Source organism: Astatotilapia calliptera, chromosome 18 (genome assembly GCF_964374335.1).
Source record: "Astatotilapia calliptera chromosome 18, fAstCal68.1, whole genome shotgun sequence".
In the NCBI taxonomy this organism is placed as follows: domain Eukaryota; kingdom Metazoa; phylum Chordata; class Actinopteri; order Cichliformes; family Cichlidae; genus Astatotilapia; species Astatotilapia calliptera.
In genome coordinates, this window is record NC_137439.1 from 36,033,262 (window position 1) to 36,052,592 (window position 19,331).

The 19,331-nt window shown below is 45.0% G+C and overlaps 2 protein-coding genes and 2 long non-coding RNA genes across 11 annotated transcripts in view; 1 reads left to right on the top strand and 3 right to left on the bottom strand.

Moving 5' to 3' along the window:
- The window catches only part of LOC145422036 (uncharacterized), a 3,367-nt gene extending 1,960 nt beyond the window's left edge, over positions 1 to 1,407 (bottom strand). Inside the window, exon 1 of the long non-coding RNA XR_013903412.1 lies at positions 3 to 1,407. This is a non-coding gene — a long non-coding RNA (uncharacterized LOC145422036). The remainder of the gene's footprint in view (positions 1 to 2) is intronic.
- Positions 1 to 6,740, bottom strand: part of LOC113011010 (casein kinase I-like) — a 21,443-nt gene extending 14,703 nt beyond the window's left edge. For 2 of the 6 annotated variants that reach the window (XM_026150374.2, XM_080293251.1), the window contains exons 1-3: positions 6,554 to 6,740; positions 1,826 to 2,623; positions 1,414 to 1,483 (exon numbers count right to left, since the gene is read on the bottom strand). In XM_026150374.2, coding sequence (XP_026006159.1) covers positions 1,414 to 1,483; positions 1,826 to 2,098 — 343 coding nt within the window. In that variant the 5' untranslated portion in view covers positions 2,099 to 2,623; positions 6,554 to 6,740. The remainder of the gene's footprint in view (positions 1 to 1,413; positions 1,484 to 1,825; positions 2,624 to 6,553) is intronic. The other 4 variants (XM_080293250.1, XM_026150373.2, XM_026150376.2 and 1 more) reach the window with 3 other exon arrangements.
- Positions 6,741 to 9,861: 3,121 nt separating this feature from the next.
- Positions 9,862 to 15,586, top strand: LOC145421897 (uncharacterized). Of its 3 annotated transcripts, XM_080292860.1 has the most exons (6): positions 9,909 to 10,024; positions 10,153 to 10,371; positions 11,238 to 11,359; positions 11,805 to 11,958; positions 13,974 to 14,054; positions 14,509 to 15,586. In XM_080292860.1, exons 2-6 carry the CDS (start codon positions 10,314 to 10,316, stop codon positions 14,604 to 14,606), a joined length of 513 nt encoding a protein of 170 aa, XP_080148986.1. In that variant the 5' UTR covers positions 9,909 to 10,024; positions 10,153 to 10,313; the 3' UTR covers positions 14,607 to 15,586. The 3 variants fall into 3 exon arrangements, with proteins under 3 accessions (XP_080148985.1, XP_080148986.1, XP_080148987.1); XM_080292859.1 differs by having other exon boundaries at positions 9,862 to 10,371; XM_080292861.1 differs by lacking the exons at positions 9,909 to 10,024; positions 10,153 to 10,371; positions 11,238 to 11,359; positions 11,805 to 11,958 and adding an exon at positions 11,978 to 13,565.
- Positions 13,727 to 19,305, bottom strand: LOC145421899 (uncharacterized). Its single transcript, XR_013903276.1, has 2 exons — positions 19,165 to 19,305; positions 13,727 to 16,098 (listed from the first exon to the last, which is right to left on the bottom strand). It is a non-coding gene; the product is annotated as an uncharacterized LOC145421899 (long non-coding RNA).
- Positions 19,306 to 19,331: the final 26 nt, after the last annotated feature.

Here is a 19,331-nt window from a genome sequence, read left to right on the forward strand (position 1 = left end):
ACCTTGGCCTCCAGTAACACTGTGAGGAACCTTGGAGTCATTTTTGACCAGGACATGTCCTTCAATGCACATATTAAACAAATATGTAAGACTGCTTTCTTCCATTTGTGCAACATCTCTAAAGTTAGAAATATCCTGTCTCAGAGTGACGCTGAAAAACTAGTTCATGCATTTATTACTTCCAGGCTGGACGACTGTAATTCATTATTATCAGGAAGTCCTAAAAACTCCCTGAAAAGCCTTCAGCTAATCCAAAATGCTGCAGCAAGAGTCCTGACAGGGACTAGAAAGAGAGAGCAGATTTCTCCTGTTTTGGCTTCCTGTTAAATCCAGAATTCAAAATCCTGCTCCTCACATACAAGGTCTTAAATAATCAGGCCCCATCTTATCTTAATGACCTTGTAGTACCATATCACCCTATTAGAGCACTTCGCTCTCGCTCTGCAGGCCTACTTGTTGTTCCTAGAGTATTTAAAAGTAGAATGGGAGGCAGAGCCTTCAGTTTTCAGGCCCCTCTTCTGTGGAACCAGCTTCCAGTTTGGATTCAGGAGACAGACACTATCTCTACTTTCAAGATCAGGCTTCAAACTTTCCTTTTTGCTAAAGCATATAGTTAGGGCTGGACCAGGTGACCCTGAATCCTCCCTTAGTTATGCTGCAATAGACATAGGCTGCCGGGGATTCCCATGATGCATTGAGTTTTTCCTTTCCAGTCACCTTTCTCACTCACTATGTATTAACAGACCTCTCTGCATTGATTCATATCTGTTATTAACCTCTGTCTCTCTTCCACAGCATGTCTTTATCCTGTCTTCCTTCTCTCACCCCAACCAATCACAGCAGATGGCCCCGCCCCTCCCTGAGCCTGGTTCTGCTGGAGGTTTCTTCCTGTTAAAAGGGAGTTTTTCCTTCCCACTGTCGCCAAAGTGCTGCTCATAGGGGGTCATATGATTGTTGGGTTTTTCTCTGTATCTATGAAGCGCCTTGAGGCGACTTTTGTTGTGATTTGGCGCTATATAAATAAAATTGAATTGAATTGAACCTGTGACTGCTCTACGTCAGTCTGCACTTTGGTTTCTGTAATTTGAGGTCGTCACATTTTTTAATCTTATAATTTTTATATGTTATAAGCACAAAGGAGCACATTTTTAATGTCAACGGTTTTATTTTGTCTCCTGAATTCTGCGGCTGAAAATGACATTTGTATATCGCGTACGTTGATATGAGATGTTCCTCATATTGCCCAGCCCTAAGAACGCATGACAGCTCAGGACTAAACACTAAAAAGCTATTTAAAACAACTCCAGAGTCAGTAATGCAGCTCATTCGTAGCATTCATCCAGCACGTGGGCTGGTGCCCGTCTCAGCTGACACTGGGTCCAATGGGGAGGGGGGTAAGCACAGAGACCTCACCTGAACTTCCCAGTTGTTTGTAGAAGCGATATTCTAGATGGAGTTGTGGCGCTCGTGACTTAATTGGTTCCTACAAAAGAGAATAACGTTAATTTAGACAAACTAGAATTAACCTCACAGCAATGAGCTCATCAGGACACCTTGAATCTGAGCGCAGATGTTTTAATCGACTGATTGACATCAGGACGAGAGGCGTTCCACATGCTTGGAACCACAGAGTTCCCCACCTGGTCAAACTGATCAACAACAACAGGAGGTGACCAGTAAGCTGATGGCGTCTGTGCAGCGGTCCCTGAGCTCAAGGCAGACGTCAGCTTAACCGTGCGTATGTATCCTATGATGTATCCTTGTTAAACCAACCACATGTGTTGCTACAGTTCTAAAATGTTAACAAGCAGAAACGTATGTTTACCAGTTTGATGGCCACATATTCATTGGTGTAGAGGTTCTTTCCAAGCCGAAGCTCTCCAAAGTTCCCACAGCCAATCTTCTTTCCAACCCGGAAGTTTGGGCCGACCATCAGAACCCCAGAGTTGGAGCCAGCTCCCCGTCCGTGCCCCGGTCGGCTCCCTGTCACCCCAGACATCCTCTTCACATCCTCTGTCTCCCCCTTGCCTCCACCTCCACCACCTCCGCCTCCTCCCCCGCCCCCTCCTCCCCCGACTCCTCGCTTGTCAAAGTCCATCAGTTTGTGGTAGCCTGGCCTCTCCACGATTAAGCCGATTCCATACAACCAAAATAACCACCAAAACAAAAGCCTAGCAGTTAGCCTATCAGAGCGGAGGCAGCTTGGTTGTAGCTGATTTTAGTCAGCAGAGACGGTACGGTGGAGCTGATGTGGATGAGTGAATGAATGAGAAATGAAAAGATGAAGGGGTGAGGGGGACCACCACGAATGACTGTAAACCCCCTTGTAGGGGCCAGAGATGCTAATGGGAAGGATGAGGTTAAAGGCCCGTATTTAACCATATGCTAACATGCTATTGTGGACGTGGAAGCTATACCAGCTTCAGGTTCAGACATGACAGCAGACAGGAAGAGTCGGGAGGTTTTTCCACATCTGACACTCAGGTAATACTTTAGTGGCACAGGCGTAAGCTAGCTGGCTTTAGTGCACGTGTCCCACAGAGACAACCCGGCTGCTTGTTCCTGTGACACAACAGGTGAAGCTTTGACCCCTGGGTGAGAGCAATGCCGCGTGTTGAACCACCTAAGGAGAAAAAAAACAGAAAAAAATGAATATCAAATATTTCAGTGCCGCCATTTTCACTGTGTGAACTATAGAGCACGTGGACCAAGTTTCCTCATTAGAAGAGTGGTTAATCTGAGAGCGCTGAACTCAAATTACATTAAAGGACCACTCAGATAACAAGCAGCATGAAACTCTGTGAGAGCTTCAGGCTTGAGACGGGAAAGAAACCCACAGCTGATAGTTGTGCTGCAGCCATTACAAGGCAGAGGAGCAGCCGACTGCCCCTTTTTAAATCTAACAACGTTTCATGGAGTAAGAGTCTGGAGTTTCAAACGCGTCACAGACATCACAGGATGGCAACAGAAAACCAGAGCACATCTGCCTTCAGGAGGCCCGGTTGGTGTTTGGCTCCTCTGATAGGAACACCCATCCTGGATACTCCGATTCCTTCATTTCCTGCAGTTTTCCTCTCACTCCATCCGTTCCTTCACATCCCTGTTATTCTATTCCAGGCTCCTTTTTCTCTTCCTGCTTACTGAGGTCCAAGCATGAAGTAAGAATGACTTCAAGTCAAACTTGTAGATATTTAATGGGCCGAGGTTCACGTGGGTTCACGAGTCAGAAGCCAAGCTAAACACCAACAAAGGTGAAGTTTAGCACGTCAGAATAACGTTTCCCGCTCACACTGGTATAAAAGCTCAACTGTCAGTCAGACTTGTGCAGTGTTGATGTGAGGTTCACTTCACGGTGATGATGTGAAGGACCAACGAGGGGAAGGAAATCTGGGAGACAGCAGCGAGTTCCTCTGACGCCGCTAACAGGAAACACTGAGCCGTATCCCGCTGAAGCAGAGCAACGGGTGATCCGTGACCGGAAGAGAAATCATTTCAGTAAAGGCTGCCGAGTTTTAATAAGCATTATTATGATGTCAGAAATCTAAATGTATCTTCATTCAGTTTAGTGAAACACAATAACGTTGACCTAGAGGGAAACCACAGTTTACATAAAACACTGAAGCTCAGCAGACATCAGCTCTATGCTGTTACAGCTGATAACGCTGAAAGTCATGAAAGCAAAGCAGACACGGGACAAACATCATCATGTTATGAGCGTTGATGTTTGTGCACCACGGCGCACTCTGCAACTTCCCTTTGGACCACAAAGACAAAAACCAGCTAATCTCAGCATAACCAGACAAACTGCTAATGAGCTTTGTGTGCTTCATGTTTCTGAAATAAAACTGAACCAGTAGCAACAGGCCGTAGTTTCAGCCATCCTAAACCGAGACCTTGTAGTAACTGATGTGTACGAGGCCAACTTTGTTCAGGTGAGGGAAGCTCGGTGCTCCCGACATCACACAGTATCAGTGCAAGACGGGAGGAAGCAAAGAGAAGAGCGTTTCCCAGAATGGCGCGCTCCGATTGGTGACTGTACATGAGTCTGCTGCCTCAGTCGACACAGTAAGTTTGAGCGCAGCAAGGATTAACGTGACGCGACTCGCACCGTTGCTGTCGCTTGGAAATGTTTCTCTTAACTACACACAGACCCATGATTCATTTCAGCAACAAGTGTGGGCACTGCAATCAAGACGAGCGAGAAACAGACGAAGCAGAAGCCCGTCGACGGGACAAACGCTTGTTCGTGCAGACTTCCACGTGCATCCATCCCAACACACGACATGCACCCACACTGATAAAGTGACAGCTGAGTGCCGATCTACAAGAATAACATTTACCGAAGCACGTCCTGCAGCTGCCACCGGCTCTGACAAAATGAACTGATTTATTTTAACCACGTTTAGTTCTCCAAATGAGGGACTCGGGCTACTTAACAAAAAGGCTCGTCACATTAGACTCTGTTATAAACGTCGCTCTGTTACGATCCCCTGCAACAGCAGAGCTTCTGTAGCCTCACACAGAGCTCTTGGTCAGGTTGAGCAGCTCACAGGGAAAAACGACAAATAAATAAATAACCTCAACTACACAAAATTACAGCTTCATTAAGGCTTCCAGAAGGAATACCAACATCCATGCTGGAAAACATGCATCCATAATGCATATTACACAACACACACCAGCTCCTTTCTGGATGGAGTTTGAATGTGACTTCGAGCAGTCCAAAGACATGCGGTCAGCAGGGTTACGTTAACTTTTACATTGCCCAAAGATGAGGAGTGCAAATGGCCGTCTGTGTCAGCCCTGCCAGAGAGGGGCACCCTGTCCAGGTGTGCCCCTCTCTGGGACAGGCTCCACTCCACAAACAACTCTGAACTGGATAAGCTTGAGAAAATGAATAAAGCAGTCAAAGCATGCAACAAATATCTATGAAGCCCTGAAATCTACACATGCGTCCCGATCTTAAGTGCTGAACTTTTATCTGCACTGAAACCACACTTACAACAAACCTGACACAGATTTTTAGCTGTTTTTGTGACTTTTCTGGAGAGTGAACATCTGTGTGGTGTATGCAGGACAAATCTTTAATACAATCTATAAGATGAACAGAAATGCACACAGCCAAAGCTCAGAAACAGCTTGTACCTAATCTTTGAGTGGGTGACGTCAGGTGTGGGCGGATTATGAAAAACAGAATAACAAGCCTGATCACTTGATTCTGAACAAAAAGATGAACTCCAACGTTGTTAGGTATCACCAGCGACCTGAAGGTTACAGGTTAATGAGACCAGAGTAACATACACAGCCCTACATCGGACTCACAGCGCCAGAATAAGAGACCTTGATGTGATTCTGCACGTTTGTATTTGGATGGTGGTTTCAGAATATTTACATTCTCAATTTGTAATAAAGAGCAATGAAAACTTAAAGGCTGGTTCCAACATTTGTATTGGGGTTTTTAGTGAGTAAAAACATACATCTGGCCTGTGTGAAGCCTGAGCAAACACAAAGAACATCCTCCTCTGCCAGCTGACCACAGTTTGGAGGCACTGCTTACTAAGTACCTCCTGCGTGCACTTCCCAAGAGGTGATTTAAAAACAATACTACTGGCCTCATCTCAGCCATCATGGCCTTACACTGCTGAGCCAATCAGTGTATGACAGTATATTACCATCCCTGCTCTTATAGCAGACCATATCTGAAATGCATCTGATGGTCAGATATGTGTGTATCAATTAGCTCGTATTAAAACCTACTGAGCGCCTGTCGTGCAGCTGTAAACATTACTCCGTTCATTTTAACCAACTGCTAGCAGACAGAAATGACTTCTTCATGAGGTCTGTAGGAGAAACACAGCATATCTAAATGCATCGCCGTGGCCTCGTCTCGCCACCCACACTCCACAGTTCTTACTCATTTCTGAGTCTCTGTAATAGTACATACTTCAAAGCTAAGCTAAAGGAGTGCAAACCATAGCTTTGTTCACTGGTTCCGCGGGCTGTCAACGTTTTACAGCTACAGACAGAAAGCTTTAGGCTGACCTGAGAAGCTCTGCTAACGGTTAGCTGATCGGACTGTAGCACGTCTCAGGACGGGGAGAAGCCACTGTGTAGTCTGATAACTAAACACCTGCATTTATTACACGACGTTAGCTGCTAGCCAGAGCTGGGAATTATTATGGTGTTACTGTTCGTCAACTCTCAATCAAGCTAGGTAGCGCAGGAAGTTAGATTTAGGCCACATTAGTTTGTGTGTGGTTGGCCCATAGACTGCAGCTTGACAATGTCAGCTTCATTGAAACAAATTTAAAGTGGCTAACTGCAGACAGTGCTACAGTAAACGGAACAAGGCCATATAAAATGACTCCCACTGTAATCACACGACAGTGAATACTTAAAGGATTCGGCTAGCGCAGCTAAGCACTGCCTGTCAGAAGCTAACGCTGGCTAGCATGATAAGCAGCCAGCTAAATAGCCAATGTTGGCTAACGCCGAATTTGTGCTCATACACAAACACGGTTAGCTCGTTTACAGACAGAGCTCACGTACGTACCCGCTCTCGATGTTTCTACGCTGACCTTGGGTCTCTGTTTTTCTAACTTGTTATAAACTGTTCGCGTTTTCTTCGTCTCGCTTTCCTGCTCATCTCTTTTCTATGGATGTTTGGCTAACCAGCTGAAAAGGCTCGCGAGTGAACCTGAACGCAATTTGCGTGGATGTAGACGAGAGCTACGCAGTAAACGAAGGGAACCAGCGCAGGGCCCTTTGAAGAATACCCACAGCAACGCTTCTTGTGCGTGTCTGCGCCTGTACGTGAGAGGGGGCCACGCACACTTCAGTTTGTGCAGAAAAGTTTAAATATTAACTTTCACCACTACTTTCTGACACTCTCACCGTCCGTGTTTTATGCAAAGCTGTATGAAAGTTTTTGTGTGCAGTTCAGCATATTTTTCTCAAATGTATGTGGACAAAATATAGACAAAAAGACAAATGGCACAAAAACACAACAATCAGCCTTCTCATTAAACACACAGTCCACACTCTTTAAATTAAACATTTCACATACACCCACGTGCTCCATAAAACCCTCAGCCTGGTTACAACAACGTTATTATTGTTTGCACAGCTGGTTTTTGTTTAGTTTGTTTCAACCTGTTGTTGATAGAAATCATCACAGGCATCAATATGACGCTATGTTATTATAATGATTGTAAAAACAAGAACCCGACTGACAAATTTGGATTGATTTTGTTCTCTAATCCACACAGGGTCCAGTGTATATGCTATACATTATACACTGCCCTAAATCTTTGAATGAGTGGTGCTGAGGTCTCTTTTGATTTGACAGCAGTGATCATGATTGGCTACAACTGAACTCGCTGAACAATCAGAAGGTTCAAGCACTCAATGAAGGAAAACTGTAGATGTAAATACTTTGGGAAGGTCTCTTGGAGGCTGTCCCTGCTCCAACACTTTCAAGCTTGACTGAAATTTGTGCCCACATGAACACGCTGAACGCCTTCTGGAGACAGTTTCTAATCAAATGTTGAGCTAGTTGGCCATGATGACAAAAGATGACTTCTCCACACATAAGAACACAACTGTCAAGCATGCTGTTAGCATCGACCCTGAGGCTGTACCATTACACTTCACAAAGTGCATGGAATCGAATTTTTCATCAAATCAACAATTACGCCTTTGGCACAGTCATGTGATCTAACACGGTAACAAGAACAGTGCTCAAACATCCAACCAGAAATATACCAGGAGCTCGCTGATGGCTACCAAAGCATTTGGCTGAGGTGCAACATGCTAAGGGACATTTAACCATATATTAGTGTGGCTGTATCCATATGAGCCTGTGTAGAAAATCCAAAATAAATTCAAACTTGTGCACCTAACACATGCTTTTTAAATTGTACGCTGTACATCAGTTCAAAGCAATCATTAAAAGTTTCTATGACATTCATGTCCACGATGAAAACCTCTGCCCACAACTTTCCTGTGGAATCGTCCCCTCAGTGATTCTTACATGAACCAAACTGCAGCTTTATTCCTCTTCATATAACATTTAATAACCATTTTTTCATTAATTTATAGAATAACATTTAAAAAAATCCAGATGTTTCTAAATATTTAAGCAAATTAGCACAAAGTTAATAGGCTAATGCTACATTTGCATACGTAAACATGCAATTGTAGAATATTTGCAATACAAATAGTTGTCTGAATGTAAGTAAACAGCTGGAAAGTCAACCTGCAAATAACGTGACAAAAAGCTGAGAGACTGGAAGGTTCCAGAAAGGATTCATCTGTCTGCAGCTTTAATAGTAAATGTGTAATCACTCATCTAAGTGACTTCTTACGTAATGAAATATGGATATTATACAAATGCACTGAGAGATGCATGCTTTGGATCAATGACATCATCACATCAGTGACAAATGTGGCTGCTACTGTGTGTCCACCTTTGGACAGTAACAGGGTGGAAACATATCAGTTTATACTACAAATTAGGGCAACGTCATGGCATGTTAAACCCTTCTGAAACATGAGGAAAGAAAGGTTCATGAAGTATTTACTCTGGTACTTCAAGGTACAACTTACTTAGTCATGTGACTAGAGGACCAATGAGAGTGGGGGGGGGGGGGGGGTGCACACAATTTATTCTGAACACTAACCATTTAAAAAACAAAACTAACATTTGGTGTTAGTTAGGCCATGCAACAGATATGAATTTGTAAACTTACGTTGGTAACTGCATTTGACAAAAGATCAGCATGTATTTAAGGCTGCTGGTGGTAAAAAAGAAAAGAAGGAATCAGTATATTTCTGTGGTGGTGGTGGGAGGGGCTAATGGCCCATTCTGAGGCCAGGTTCTTGTCATTTGAAGCTCCTAGATGGCCTTGTTCTCGAGCTATCGATTCACAAGGATTTCAGAACCTCTGACCTTTAACCTTTAGGTCTGCTAAGATTCAGACTTTTATAGATAGACCTATGGTATCAGTTTGAAGCTCCTATGGAGTTATGGCATCCACAAACTGTTCACGCTGCCCGCCTGCCTTTAACCACCAACATGTATTAAAAAGCTGAAGGCAACAGGTTTGGTTTCAATCAGCTTTGCAGCAGCAAACTCAAAGCATGCTAGGTTAAATGTTGATGCAGGGGTCAGTGGGGTTGGTGGGGGCACTCGTGGTAACCATCAGAAACACTTGCACAGCAGAGATGTTGTCGTTTCTTGGCTGCTTTGTGTCCAAGCTGCATTGTCACACACAGTCTGGGTTTTTCTTTTAGCATCACTGATACAAATCTTTGATTAAACTCTGGCTTAGCTGTCATTCAATTATATGCAAACATATAATTGATATATTTAATACTATTAATTAATTAATATATTTTATGGAGCTATTTTAATGTTTAGTGGACGACAGGGGATTTCTAAGAATCGCCCCACAGTTCTTCAGCTGAGACACCTGAGTTAGAAAACACAAACACTGCAGTTGTCTTTACTCGCGAGGGCGGTCCCAGAGCGCTCGTCCTCGCAGGAGGCACTCACGGACTGGCGCTCTGTCACTGTCTGCGTTCTTTATTTATACAAGCTTGTGTGTGTACAAAGGTAACTAAGTTATTCCAAGAACTCAGAGCTGAGGTTCCCCTTCTCTACACGTGTACGTTCTCAGGAAAGAGGAAGCTGTTAGTTGCTAAATAAGTTTATCACACAAGAGTTTATGTGAAAAGTCATGTAGACATGTGGAGTGCTCAGTGATCAATAAAACACATTCATGCAGCTGATCACACTATGTACAATTTTCCTTTGACAGTGGACAACAAAGTGAAGGGAAACAAATCCAATATTGATGAGGGTCAAAGTGCGGTGACTGAGCAGTGAGAGGCCTCCAGTTTTAGCTACAGAGTACTTCCTTTCTTTCTCTACGCTCTTTTGATGTTTTTGTAGGTGAGAAGCAGATTTCAGCAGCTGCTCCTGATGACAGGCAGATGTTATCTCCAAGTGAGACCTTGTCCGGTTGGTGTCAACACAGAAACGACCAAATATCCCGTATTTGTGCTCGACAGCACATGTGGGGATTTTTCTTCTGAACAAAGTATGAAGATTAAAGACGGTCGAATGATGCTGTTATGTGCTGTTATCAGTGTTCCTGCTCTGGCTACCGCAGCCTCCTTCTGCTTGAGGACTCACGTCAGCCGATTGTATCTCCCAGTCCTTATACGCACGTATTTCCTGTGAAATATAGCCAGCACTGAAACTAGAGGTGTCCAGATGCTGGCAGTGAGGTGACGGACACACAGGCAGGATGAAGGCAGAGCTGTTGGTTCTGGTGGTGAGTTTGCTGTGCTGGACTGAAGCTGAAGGTGAGCCGCTAAATGACAACTTCACAAAAGTCAATGATGATAACAGACATTTTAATTACAACTCGTTTAAGTCTGTATCCATGTCATTGTAGTTACTAACTCAGACTGGCTTTGGTCAGAGACACTGGGCGTGGCTACAGTATTATGAGTTTCTGAAAGTCTGAAGCTGACAAATACTTTATTATTATTTAAAAAAATTAAACTGAAAAATAAAGCTATTTTAAAGTGATTGGCACTAATACTCCTTTGTGACATCGTGTTTTAGTTTTTGTGCAAAATCCCGACTCAGTGTGTAATCTGTGACATTTTTATTACGTCCTGTAAAACCACAAAACTGACAGACGGTGTACTTTCTTCTTCTTCTATTGTACACTGACAGTGTTATAAAAGCTGCACTCTTGTAGTTTGTCCTTTACAGGAGCCTGAGTCACAGAACCAACAACTGATTGCATTTAGAAAAGAGGCGACACTCATCTGATCTCTGAGAGTTATCAGTGAAACAAATGTCCCAGACAAAGCTGATTCACACACACACACAGACACACACATATACACACACACATACACACACACACACACACACACACACACACACACACACACACACACACACACACACTCTCTCTCTCTTACTGTGAGTGTTGCTGCTTCAGTGTTTTACTGCTCGTCCAATAGTCGGCCTCGGGTCGTACCTTCATGTAAACTGCAGTTGTTGGGACAGATATGGAGCCTGCTTCTGAGAGCAGAGGAACTGAAAGCTCACTGGCAGGACAAATACGTACTGAACAAATGAAACACGAGTAAAAGTTAAACATGGATGTAAAAAATTGGGTGTAGGTTTTTAAAATCAGTCTTTCTGTTCGTAGATGATTGCGACCAAGCTGGAGTGAATACCTCTGGAGACATGGTGATCTCACCTGGAGAAGCCTTCAGGCTGAACTGTACTTTCATATGTTTAAAAAACAGCCACGTTGCACAGCTGTGGAAGGTATACAAGTCTCAGATATTAGTATACATTTAGTATTATACTAGGGGTGTCCAACTCCAGGCCTCGAGGCCCGGTGTCCTGCAGGTTTAGATCTGACCCTGGGTCAGCACACCTGAATCACATGACTTCATTCCCAGGCCTCTGGAGAACTTCAGGACATGTTGAGGAGGTCATTTAGCCATTTAAATCAGCTGTGTTGGATCAAGGACACATCTGAAACCTGCAGGACACCGGCCCTCCAGGCCTGGCGTTGGACACCTCTGTATTATACTTTGATATCATGTATTAAAATACTAATACTCATAGCAATTTGATGCATGAGCTGCTGACTAACATGGCTATGTTTACCTCATTGTCTGAAGCATTCATATGATAGGCTAACATTGTCACATGGCTGTGATGTTTGTCAGGTTAACATAACTGCTGTAACTGTTTTATCTTCCAGAACAACGAGTCTCTTGTCAACATTTCCTCTGCATTACCCAATGTGACCCTGGTCCTGAATGTCCAGTCTTTTACAAAGGCACACACTGGACAATACCAATGCAAGACCTACCCACCCCATACCATTAGTCCTGCTTTTAGTATTCAAATAGCAAGTAAGGACTAATTATTATTATTATCACATCTTTATTGGCTTGTATTTCATTGTCGAATTTTCCAGATGACACTTTTATTTATTGGTGCCCACCACGACAGGCACCAACCACCTTGCGGCCGCAGCGCAATGCAGCAGCTTCGGCAATGGAAATGCTGAACATGGTCCATTCAGACTCAATGTCCCCAGTCTCCCTCGGAATGCTGCTGAAGCTCTGCCGGAGGTGTGCGTTGAAGATCTCGCGGACTGGGGCCTCTGCTAGACGTTCCCAGCACACCCTCACTACGCGTTTAGGTGCACCAGGTCTGTCCAGCGTCCTCCCCCGCCACCTGATCCAACTCACCACCAGGTGGTGATCAGTTGACAGCTCAGCCCCTCTCTTTACCCGAGTGTCCAGAACATATGGTCGCAGGTCAGGTGATACGATTACAAAATCGATCATCGACCTACAGCCTAGAGCGTCCTGGTTTCATGTGCACTTATGGACACTCTTATGTTCGAACAAGGTGTTCGTTATGGCCAAACTGTGATTAGCACAGAAGTCCAATAACAAAACACAGCTTGGGGTCAGATCAGGAAGGTTGTTCCTTCCAATCACGCCCCTCCAGGTCTCGCTGTTGTTACCCACGTGAGCATTGAAGTCTCCCAGCAGGACAACAGAGGCTCCAGGTGGAGCACCTTCCAGCACCACCCCCCCCCCAGGGTCTTTAAGAAGGCTGGGTACTCTGAACTGCCACTTGGCAGATGACAGTTGGGACCTGTTCCCCGACCCTAAGGTGCAGGGAACAAACCCTCTCATCCACCGGGAAGAACCCCAACGTACCGGCAGCAAGCCGAAGGGATATTAGAATACCCACCCCAGCCCACCACCTCTCACCAGGGGCAACTCCAGACTGAGACAGAGTCCATTCCCTCTCCAGGAGACTGGTTCCAGAGCCCAAGCCATGCGTAGAGGTGAGCCCGACTATATCTAGCCGGTACCTCTCAACCTCACGCACTAACTCAGGCTCCTTCCCCACCAGAGAGGTGACATTCCATGTCCCTATTGCCAGTCTTGGTAGCCAGGGATCAGTCCGCCAGGGCCTCCGCTCCTGGCCGCCGTCCGGCACCCAATGCACCCAATGCGCCTTCTGTGGGTGGGTGGGCCTGCAGGAGTGTGGGCCCATGTCCTCTTTTCGGGCTGTGCCCGGCCAGGCCCCATGGACTAAGGCCCGGCCACCAGACACTCGCCCTTGGGCACCCTCCCTGGGCCTGGCTCCAGGGCGGGGCCCCGGTAACCCTATAAGTCTTGCCGGCTTTATAGTCAGTGTTCAGTCAAGTCAAATCCAAAAGGTCAAAAGTCTGTGATGGGTGTGATTTTGTCCAACCGCTCTGTTGCAATTCTTCGTGAGAGAAGAGCAACCTGCCCTTCTGGGCCAACTCGGAATGGCTGTGGTTCGGTTCAAAGGGAACAGCTCGCCATCTTCCTCGTCAGGAAGAGATCCAGGTCTCACGATCCCACAAAAAAAGCCAGCACGCTTCTAATGTTCAACTCTCAGAGAGGATATTGTCCGCTTCCTCCGCGCCCGTGCAGATCACGATGGTTCCAAAGTGTTCACAACAAATCAGGTCCGTTTCTCCAAGGTCCATGCAGATCTCCAGTATGGATATCTGCTCAGTTTCTCAAGTTTATAGTTATTTTCCAGCAACAAGCTGGTCCCGTGCACATCCGTCTCTCTCTGTGTCTGAGCACATGTTGTGCCAAAAAGTGATCAGCCCACTGAAGCATGTTATATTAATATTAATATTTTATTAAATGATCATTGAAAAAGGCAGACTGTAATAACACTTTTGTGTGAACTGTAAAGTGAATTTATTTATTGATCCCATTTAGAACAACAGAGGTTAATCCAAAGTGTTTTCCAGGAAAGTGCATTCACATTCCAGCTTTCCAGAAAACCCAGTTTGGAACATGTGAACTACTGTTTTTAGGCTATCATGACTTATTCCTGGTCTGATTAACACTCCTCTGTCCAGATAACTTCACAGGAAAACCACCTTCCTTGACCATCAGCAGCCCAAAGTGTAACTGCACCCAGCAGACCCACAATGCAGCAGGTGAGCGCTCACAAGCACGTTATCAGTTTGATGTCACTGATTGTGCTCATCAGAGTCAGGACTAATATGTTATAACGTGTGATTGGAAGTCTCACACAGAGCAGGATTTCCACAGTAGCTGCTGTTTCTTTATTTTTAGTGCTGATTTTTTCAGTCTTTCAGTTTTTTACAGTTTCCAAAGAGCAGTGCAGAGGCTCAGACTTCTCTCCCAGTATGTGTTGGCTTTTCCCCTCTCCCTCCCTGGGGGTTCACACTTCACTATCCATTCCAACCCCTGCACAGGAAAACACACTCAGACTGAGAGATGAGGAGAAAGTCAAATGTTTCCTTCATGTCTGTGTGCTATACATGCTAATCTATCGCTCCCCTCTAAATGCGGCTCGTCTCTGCGTGCGCTCTTTAGCTTCTGAGGGATTTTATGTAACCCAGTGTACATTCATCTGTGTCCATGCAGGTCTGAAGGGTCAGCTGTGGTTCTGGGTGCTTCTGGGAAAAACTACCATCCTGCTCCTGAGCCTGGCCTCGCTGGCTGTAAAACACAAGACAGAATGAGATCAGACGGACACCCATATCTCCTCTCAGCATTGCTTTGTTTGTATTATTCAGTTTTAAGATGTAGCCTCTTTTATTCTGTCTTCTTTTAAATTTAAGCTCTGCATTATTTAGTCCGCAATTAACACGCATGCACACACACATTTGACTAAATACCCACTGCAAGGAACAATCAGTTTATACTGGGGCTCACTCATTTGCAGTAAATTTGTTTATTTGTGGTGTCTGATTTGCTGAAGCTTTGCTCTTTAAATTAACACCAGGATCCATGATTTTGCTAATTATTTTCATCATGATTTGCTTAAAATAATGAAAACATGACAAAGGTGTTTTTAAAACAACTCGAGACATTAAAACAGTAAATAATTCCCTTATTAACTCTCCAATAGTTTGCTCTGAGGCTGCATAACCAACACCAGATTATGTCGACTCCTTGAGTGGATGGACGGGAACATGATAGTATTCCTCAGTATTATTGTCTGCACATAGAGAGGGCTAGATGAACATGGGGCACTGGTTTAGGTCACTGTTGTGATCTACATCCTGAAAGGTTAATGATGCAGAGGCCCTGAGCTGCTCGCTGCTCCTCTTTGTCCCAGCTTTCTTCTGTTCTCTTCACTGTCATGCTGCTAAATAAATGCAACAAATAAAAAAATGGTCTTGTGTGCTCAGTGTACAGTTTTAGATATTATTTTGGAAAAAAATTAGAGAGAGCTTGTTTAAACATAGCTTTAGTAAGATCATAGCACAGGGCCTAAAATAACAGTAATGTAACGGTGTTCCTGATCCCGGCTGACAGAGATGATGACAGTTTGGAATATCGTCCAGGTTTATCTGTATTATCATATGTACTGCTCAACCATCCAGGCAAGAGTAGCCAAGTACAGGACAGGGTAGGGGAAGTTAAAGTAGGATGGAGAGAATGGGCCAATAGCTCGACTCGCAGGAGGGTCATGGTGAGTGGCGTGCAGAAGAATGAGTGGAGCCACAGGTAAAGTTGCTTTGAATTGTACTGAATTATATAGCAACAATTAAACAGCACTTCATAAACAGGAATGAAACATTAAATAAGATACAACAACAGCAATAATAATAGTAACAAGAATCCTATCTGAGCTCAGATATGTCAGTCTTGCCGGCTTAATAGTCCGTGTTCAGTGATTTTGTCCAACCGCTCTGCTGCAATTCTTCGTGAGAGAAGAGCAACCTGCCCTTCTGGGCCAACTCGGAATGGCTGTGGTTGGGTTCAAAGGGAACGGCTCGCCATCTTCCTCGTCAGGTCGCACGATCCCACAAAAAAAAGCCAGCGCGCGTCTAATGTTCAACTCTCAGAGAGGATATTGTCCGCTTCCTCCGCGCCCGTGCAGATCACGATGGTTCCAAAGTGTTCACAACAAATCAGGTCCGTTTCTCCAAGGTCCATGCAGATCTCCGGTATGGATATCTGCTCAGTTTCTCAGGTTTATAGTTATTTTCCAGCAACAAGCTGGTCCTGTGCAACAAATGCAAAAATAGTTCTGTAAACATATTTTAAGTGGACAAAAGGGAGCTGGCTGATTATAATGTAAGTACAATAACACAGTTACAAAGATACTTGAGAAACAGGTAATTTTTTAATTTTATATATAACCCCTTTGTAATACCTGTTCACCAAAGTCTATTTAGCAACATACGTAATGATGTTACACATAAAACACACAGGGAAACATTGGAAATCAGGTTTTGGCACAACAACGGTACGGAGCAGGGGAAGGCGGGGCTTGTTCCTTCCTAACCGGTAGGGGTGTCAAATTTACTCTCTGGGGTTTTATTCTAATATTTATATTATTTATCTTTTATTATTGATTTACTTTAGCTCAGCTCAGTGATTAACAGGGTAATGAATCACAATTAACAATAACAATGTTGTAGTGCATTACTGAGTCGTGTAAACTCACAAGGACCTCCCAGAGAGTTGGTTCTGCTGGGTTTTCAGTGGAGGTCACATGTCCTCATCCATACATGTGACCTCCTGAGTCTGACTGAAGCTTTTAAACAGTACATCTGGATACTGGTCAAAACTAGCACCATTACTAAGAATGGACTGTGAGTTCAGTTTACTGGTCCTTAATTATTATAACCACTGATCAATGGCCGTTTACAGAGAGCTGGGGACCGGCTGCAATCACAGTACCCACCGACCAAACACACGACTCCACTGGCTCACTGAAAACGTCTCGTCAGAGGATGGTTGCAGATGTGCTCTACACATGATCCCCACTGCCAGTATCACTAAAAACAATGAGGTCATATATGCAAATGCCACAGTAATACTAAAAGCACTTGGGTTTAAGACTGTAAAGAGTAAGCTCCACACAGAGGAGAAGGCAGGAAGCCAAAATCAGTGAAGTCAGTGAACAGCGGTGCAGATAGACACCATGAGAAACATATCCTGGGTGAAAAAGAAGCACTACAAGATGGCTCACAGCTCGGCCCAGTACACTGAAGAGATCTAGTAGGAAAGAAGAGGTTCAGAAAAAAATGGCTTGTTCTCCAGAGCTCCATGCTGTGAGGGGAAATAGCACAAAGACAGACCCAGCTGAAATTGAGCAATACTGAAAGAACATCGTGGAGAAAGCAGCGTCACATAAGGTAGCCGGTGAACCGAAGACCACGACAATCTCACAGAGCAAGACCCAGTCAACATCTCAAAGGCAGACATCTAATAATGTGTCTTCAGAATGAGGAGTTGGACGGTGCCAAGACCTGACATTATCTGTGCCTACTGGCTGAAGAGGCCAATGGCCCTCAGTGATCAGCTGGCTGCACAAATATGGGTGCTGCTAACAGCAGGTACTCAGAGCTAGCTAACATGGCCCCGCCCCTCCCTGAGCCTGGTCCTGCCAGAGGTTTCTTCCTGTTAAAAAGGAGTTTTCCTTCCCACCAGTGGCGGTCTTTGCCTGTTTGGGGCCCCGGGCGAACACTCCCTCTGCCCCCCCCCCCCCCCCCCCCCATATGAAGAGAGAGAGTATGCATTGTATGCAAACAGCTACCAAACAGCCATCATAATTCATCATACAAGGAGAACAGGACAAATCAACAATTGACAACGACTAATTAATATTATATTAAAATCTGTAACATAATGTTTGGAGTTTAGTCTGTTACTGTTGCTATGTTTACCATTTCTTCTTGGAGCGACTGTAACCCACATCATTTCCTTAGGGATTAATAAAGTATTCTGATTCTGATTGGTTCAGGATGACCTGCCATGATCCAATCACACATCTTTTGTTTCTCCTCCTCTTCTTTTATCTTTTTTCTAAGCTGAGCACCTGATGGCTTTGAACTTGTCTTGTCCATCTTCCATTGGTTTTAATTTTGCACTCCAGTATGAACACAAATCCCCCAACTCAAGGATCACCACAACATAACCTAACACACCTACACCTTAGTTCACAGATTCACTTTGTCTAAGGTGTATTTCTGGGATTTCGCACAACCCAGGATTCAAATCATGAATACATAATTTACATCATTATGAATGAAATGTGCTCTATTTGGAAGCAGCCGGCCCCCCTCCCCTTCCGACGGGTTGTGTGTGTGACTTTAAATCATCAAACTGTAAATTATAAATTTTAAATTGTTATTGATCCCTTTATCCCTGGTCCCCGGCCTCGGTGGGGCGGTGGGGAAGCTGTGGCAGGGGCGTGGTTTGCTGCAGAGGAGGGGTGACACACTGAGCTCCCTGGGCGGCACGGAGGCGGGGAGGCAACAGGTGTAGGGGACAGTGTTAATGAGGGAGATGTCTTTTTGTGTGCCCACAGTGAGATGGAGCAGATGATGCTGGCAGTGAGAGGGAGTGGCTGCGTCCGAGGCGGCTGCCAAAAAACCGCAGATTATTTCCAAAATAAAAAGACACTAAGCAGAACCCGTGTGTGTGTGGGTCCTGTGTCACAGACCCCGAGTCCTAAAGTGTATATTTATTGTTTGTTTACTTGCACTGCTGTAGCTGGAGCCTCGTCGTTGACTTCAGCAGCGCGCAGGCGCACCCAGGGCTCTCGCGCTCACTTTTCGCGTACAGAATTTCGAAAAAACATCGGTGCGAATTATAAGTCTGTATCGTGATGTCTGGTGTTCTCGTGTTTGTTGCTTTGTTTTTATTTTGTTTTATTCTGCGAGTTGGTTATTAGACGCTGCTCCAGCCAGAGACTCCCCGCCGCCCCGCCCTCTCCTCCCTGTGCCGCCAGCAGCAGGCGCAGCTCGCAGGCGGAGGGCGCCCTTACTCCCAGCAAACGGGTGATAGAAAACCGATCGGTGCCTGTGACATTCCCACTATGCGCTGGCCGTGATCCGCCCCCCACTACGATGCCGCCCGTATCTAAAACCGCTACTGCTTCCCACTGTCGCCAAAGTCATTGCTCATATGATTGTTGGGTTACTCTCTGTATGTACAGGGTCTGCCTTATAAAACAAAGCGCCTTGAGGCGACTGTTGTTGTGATTTGGTGCTGTATAAATAAAACTGATGCAAACAATCCCTACAATGGGACAACACCCTTAAACTCCCGGCTAATTACCTGCCTCTCCATAACATGGAAGCTCCTCTCAAGTATTGTAGTAACCAAGCTGAGAAAGACGTGACGGGCTGGCTCAGGTGGTAGAGCACGTCATCTACTATGGTCCCGAACTGCATCCGTCTTTTCGCCAGTCTCTTTATCCTGTCACGAGTAGCCGACTTTGCACT

Bases quoted from the DNA above. Each gene is read 5' to 3' on its own strand.
- LOC145421897 (XM_080292859.1), top strand. From the start codon at position 10,314: ATGAAGGCAGAGCTGTTGGTTCTGGTGGTGAGTTTGCTGTGCTGGACT. The intron at 11,360-11,804 runs GTATACAAGTCT...TTTATCTTCCAG, and splicing joins ACGTTGCACAGCTGTGGAAG to AACAACGAGTCTCTTGTCAA. The intron at 11,959-13,973 runs GTAAGGACTAAT...TCCTCTGTCCAG, and splicing joins TTTTAGTATTCAAATAGCAA to ATAACTTCACAGGAAAACCA.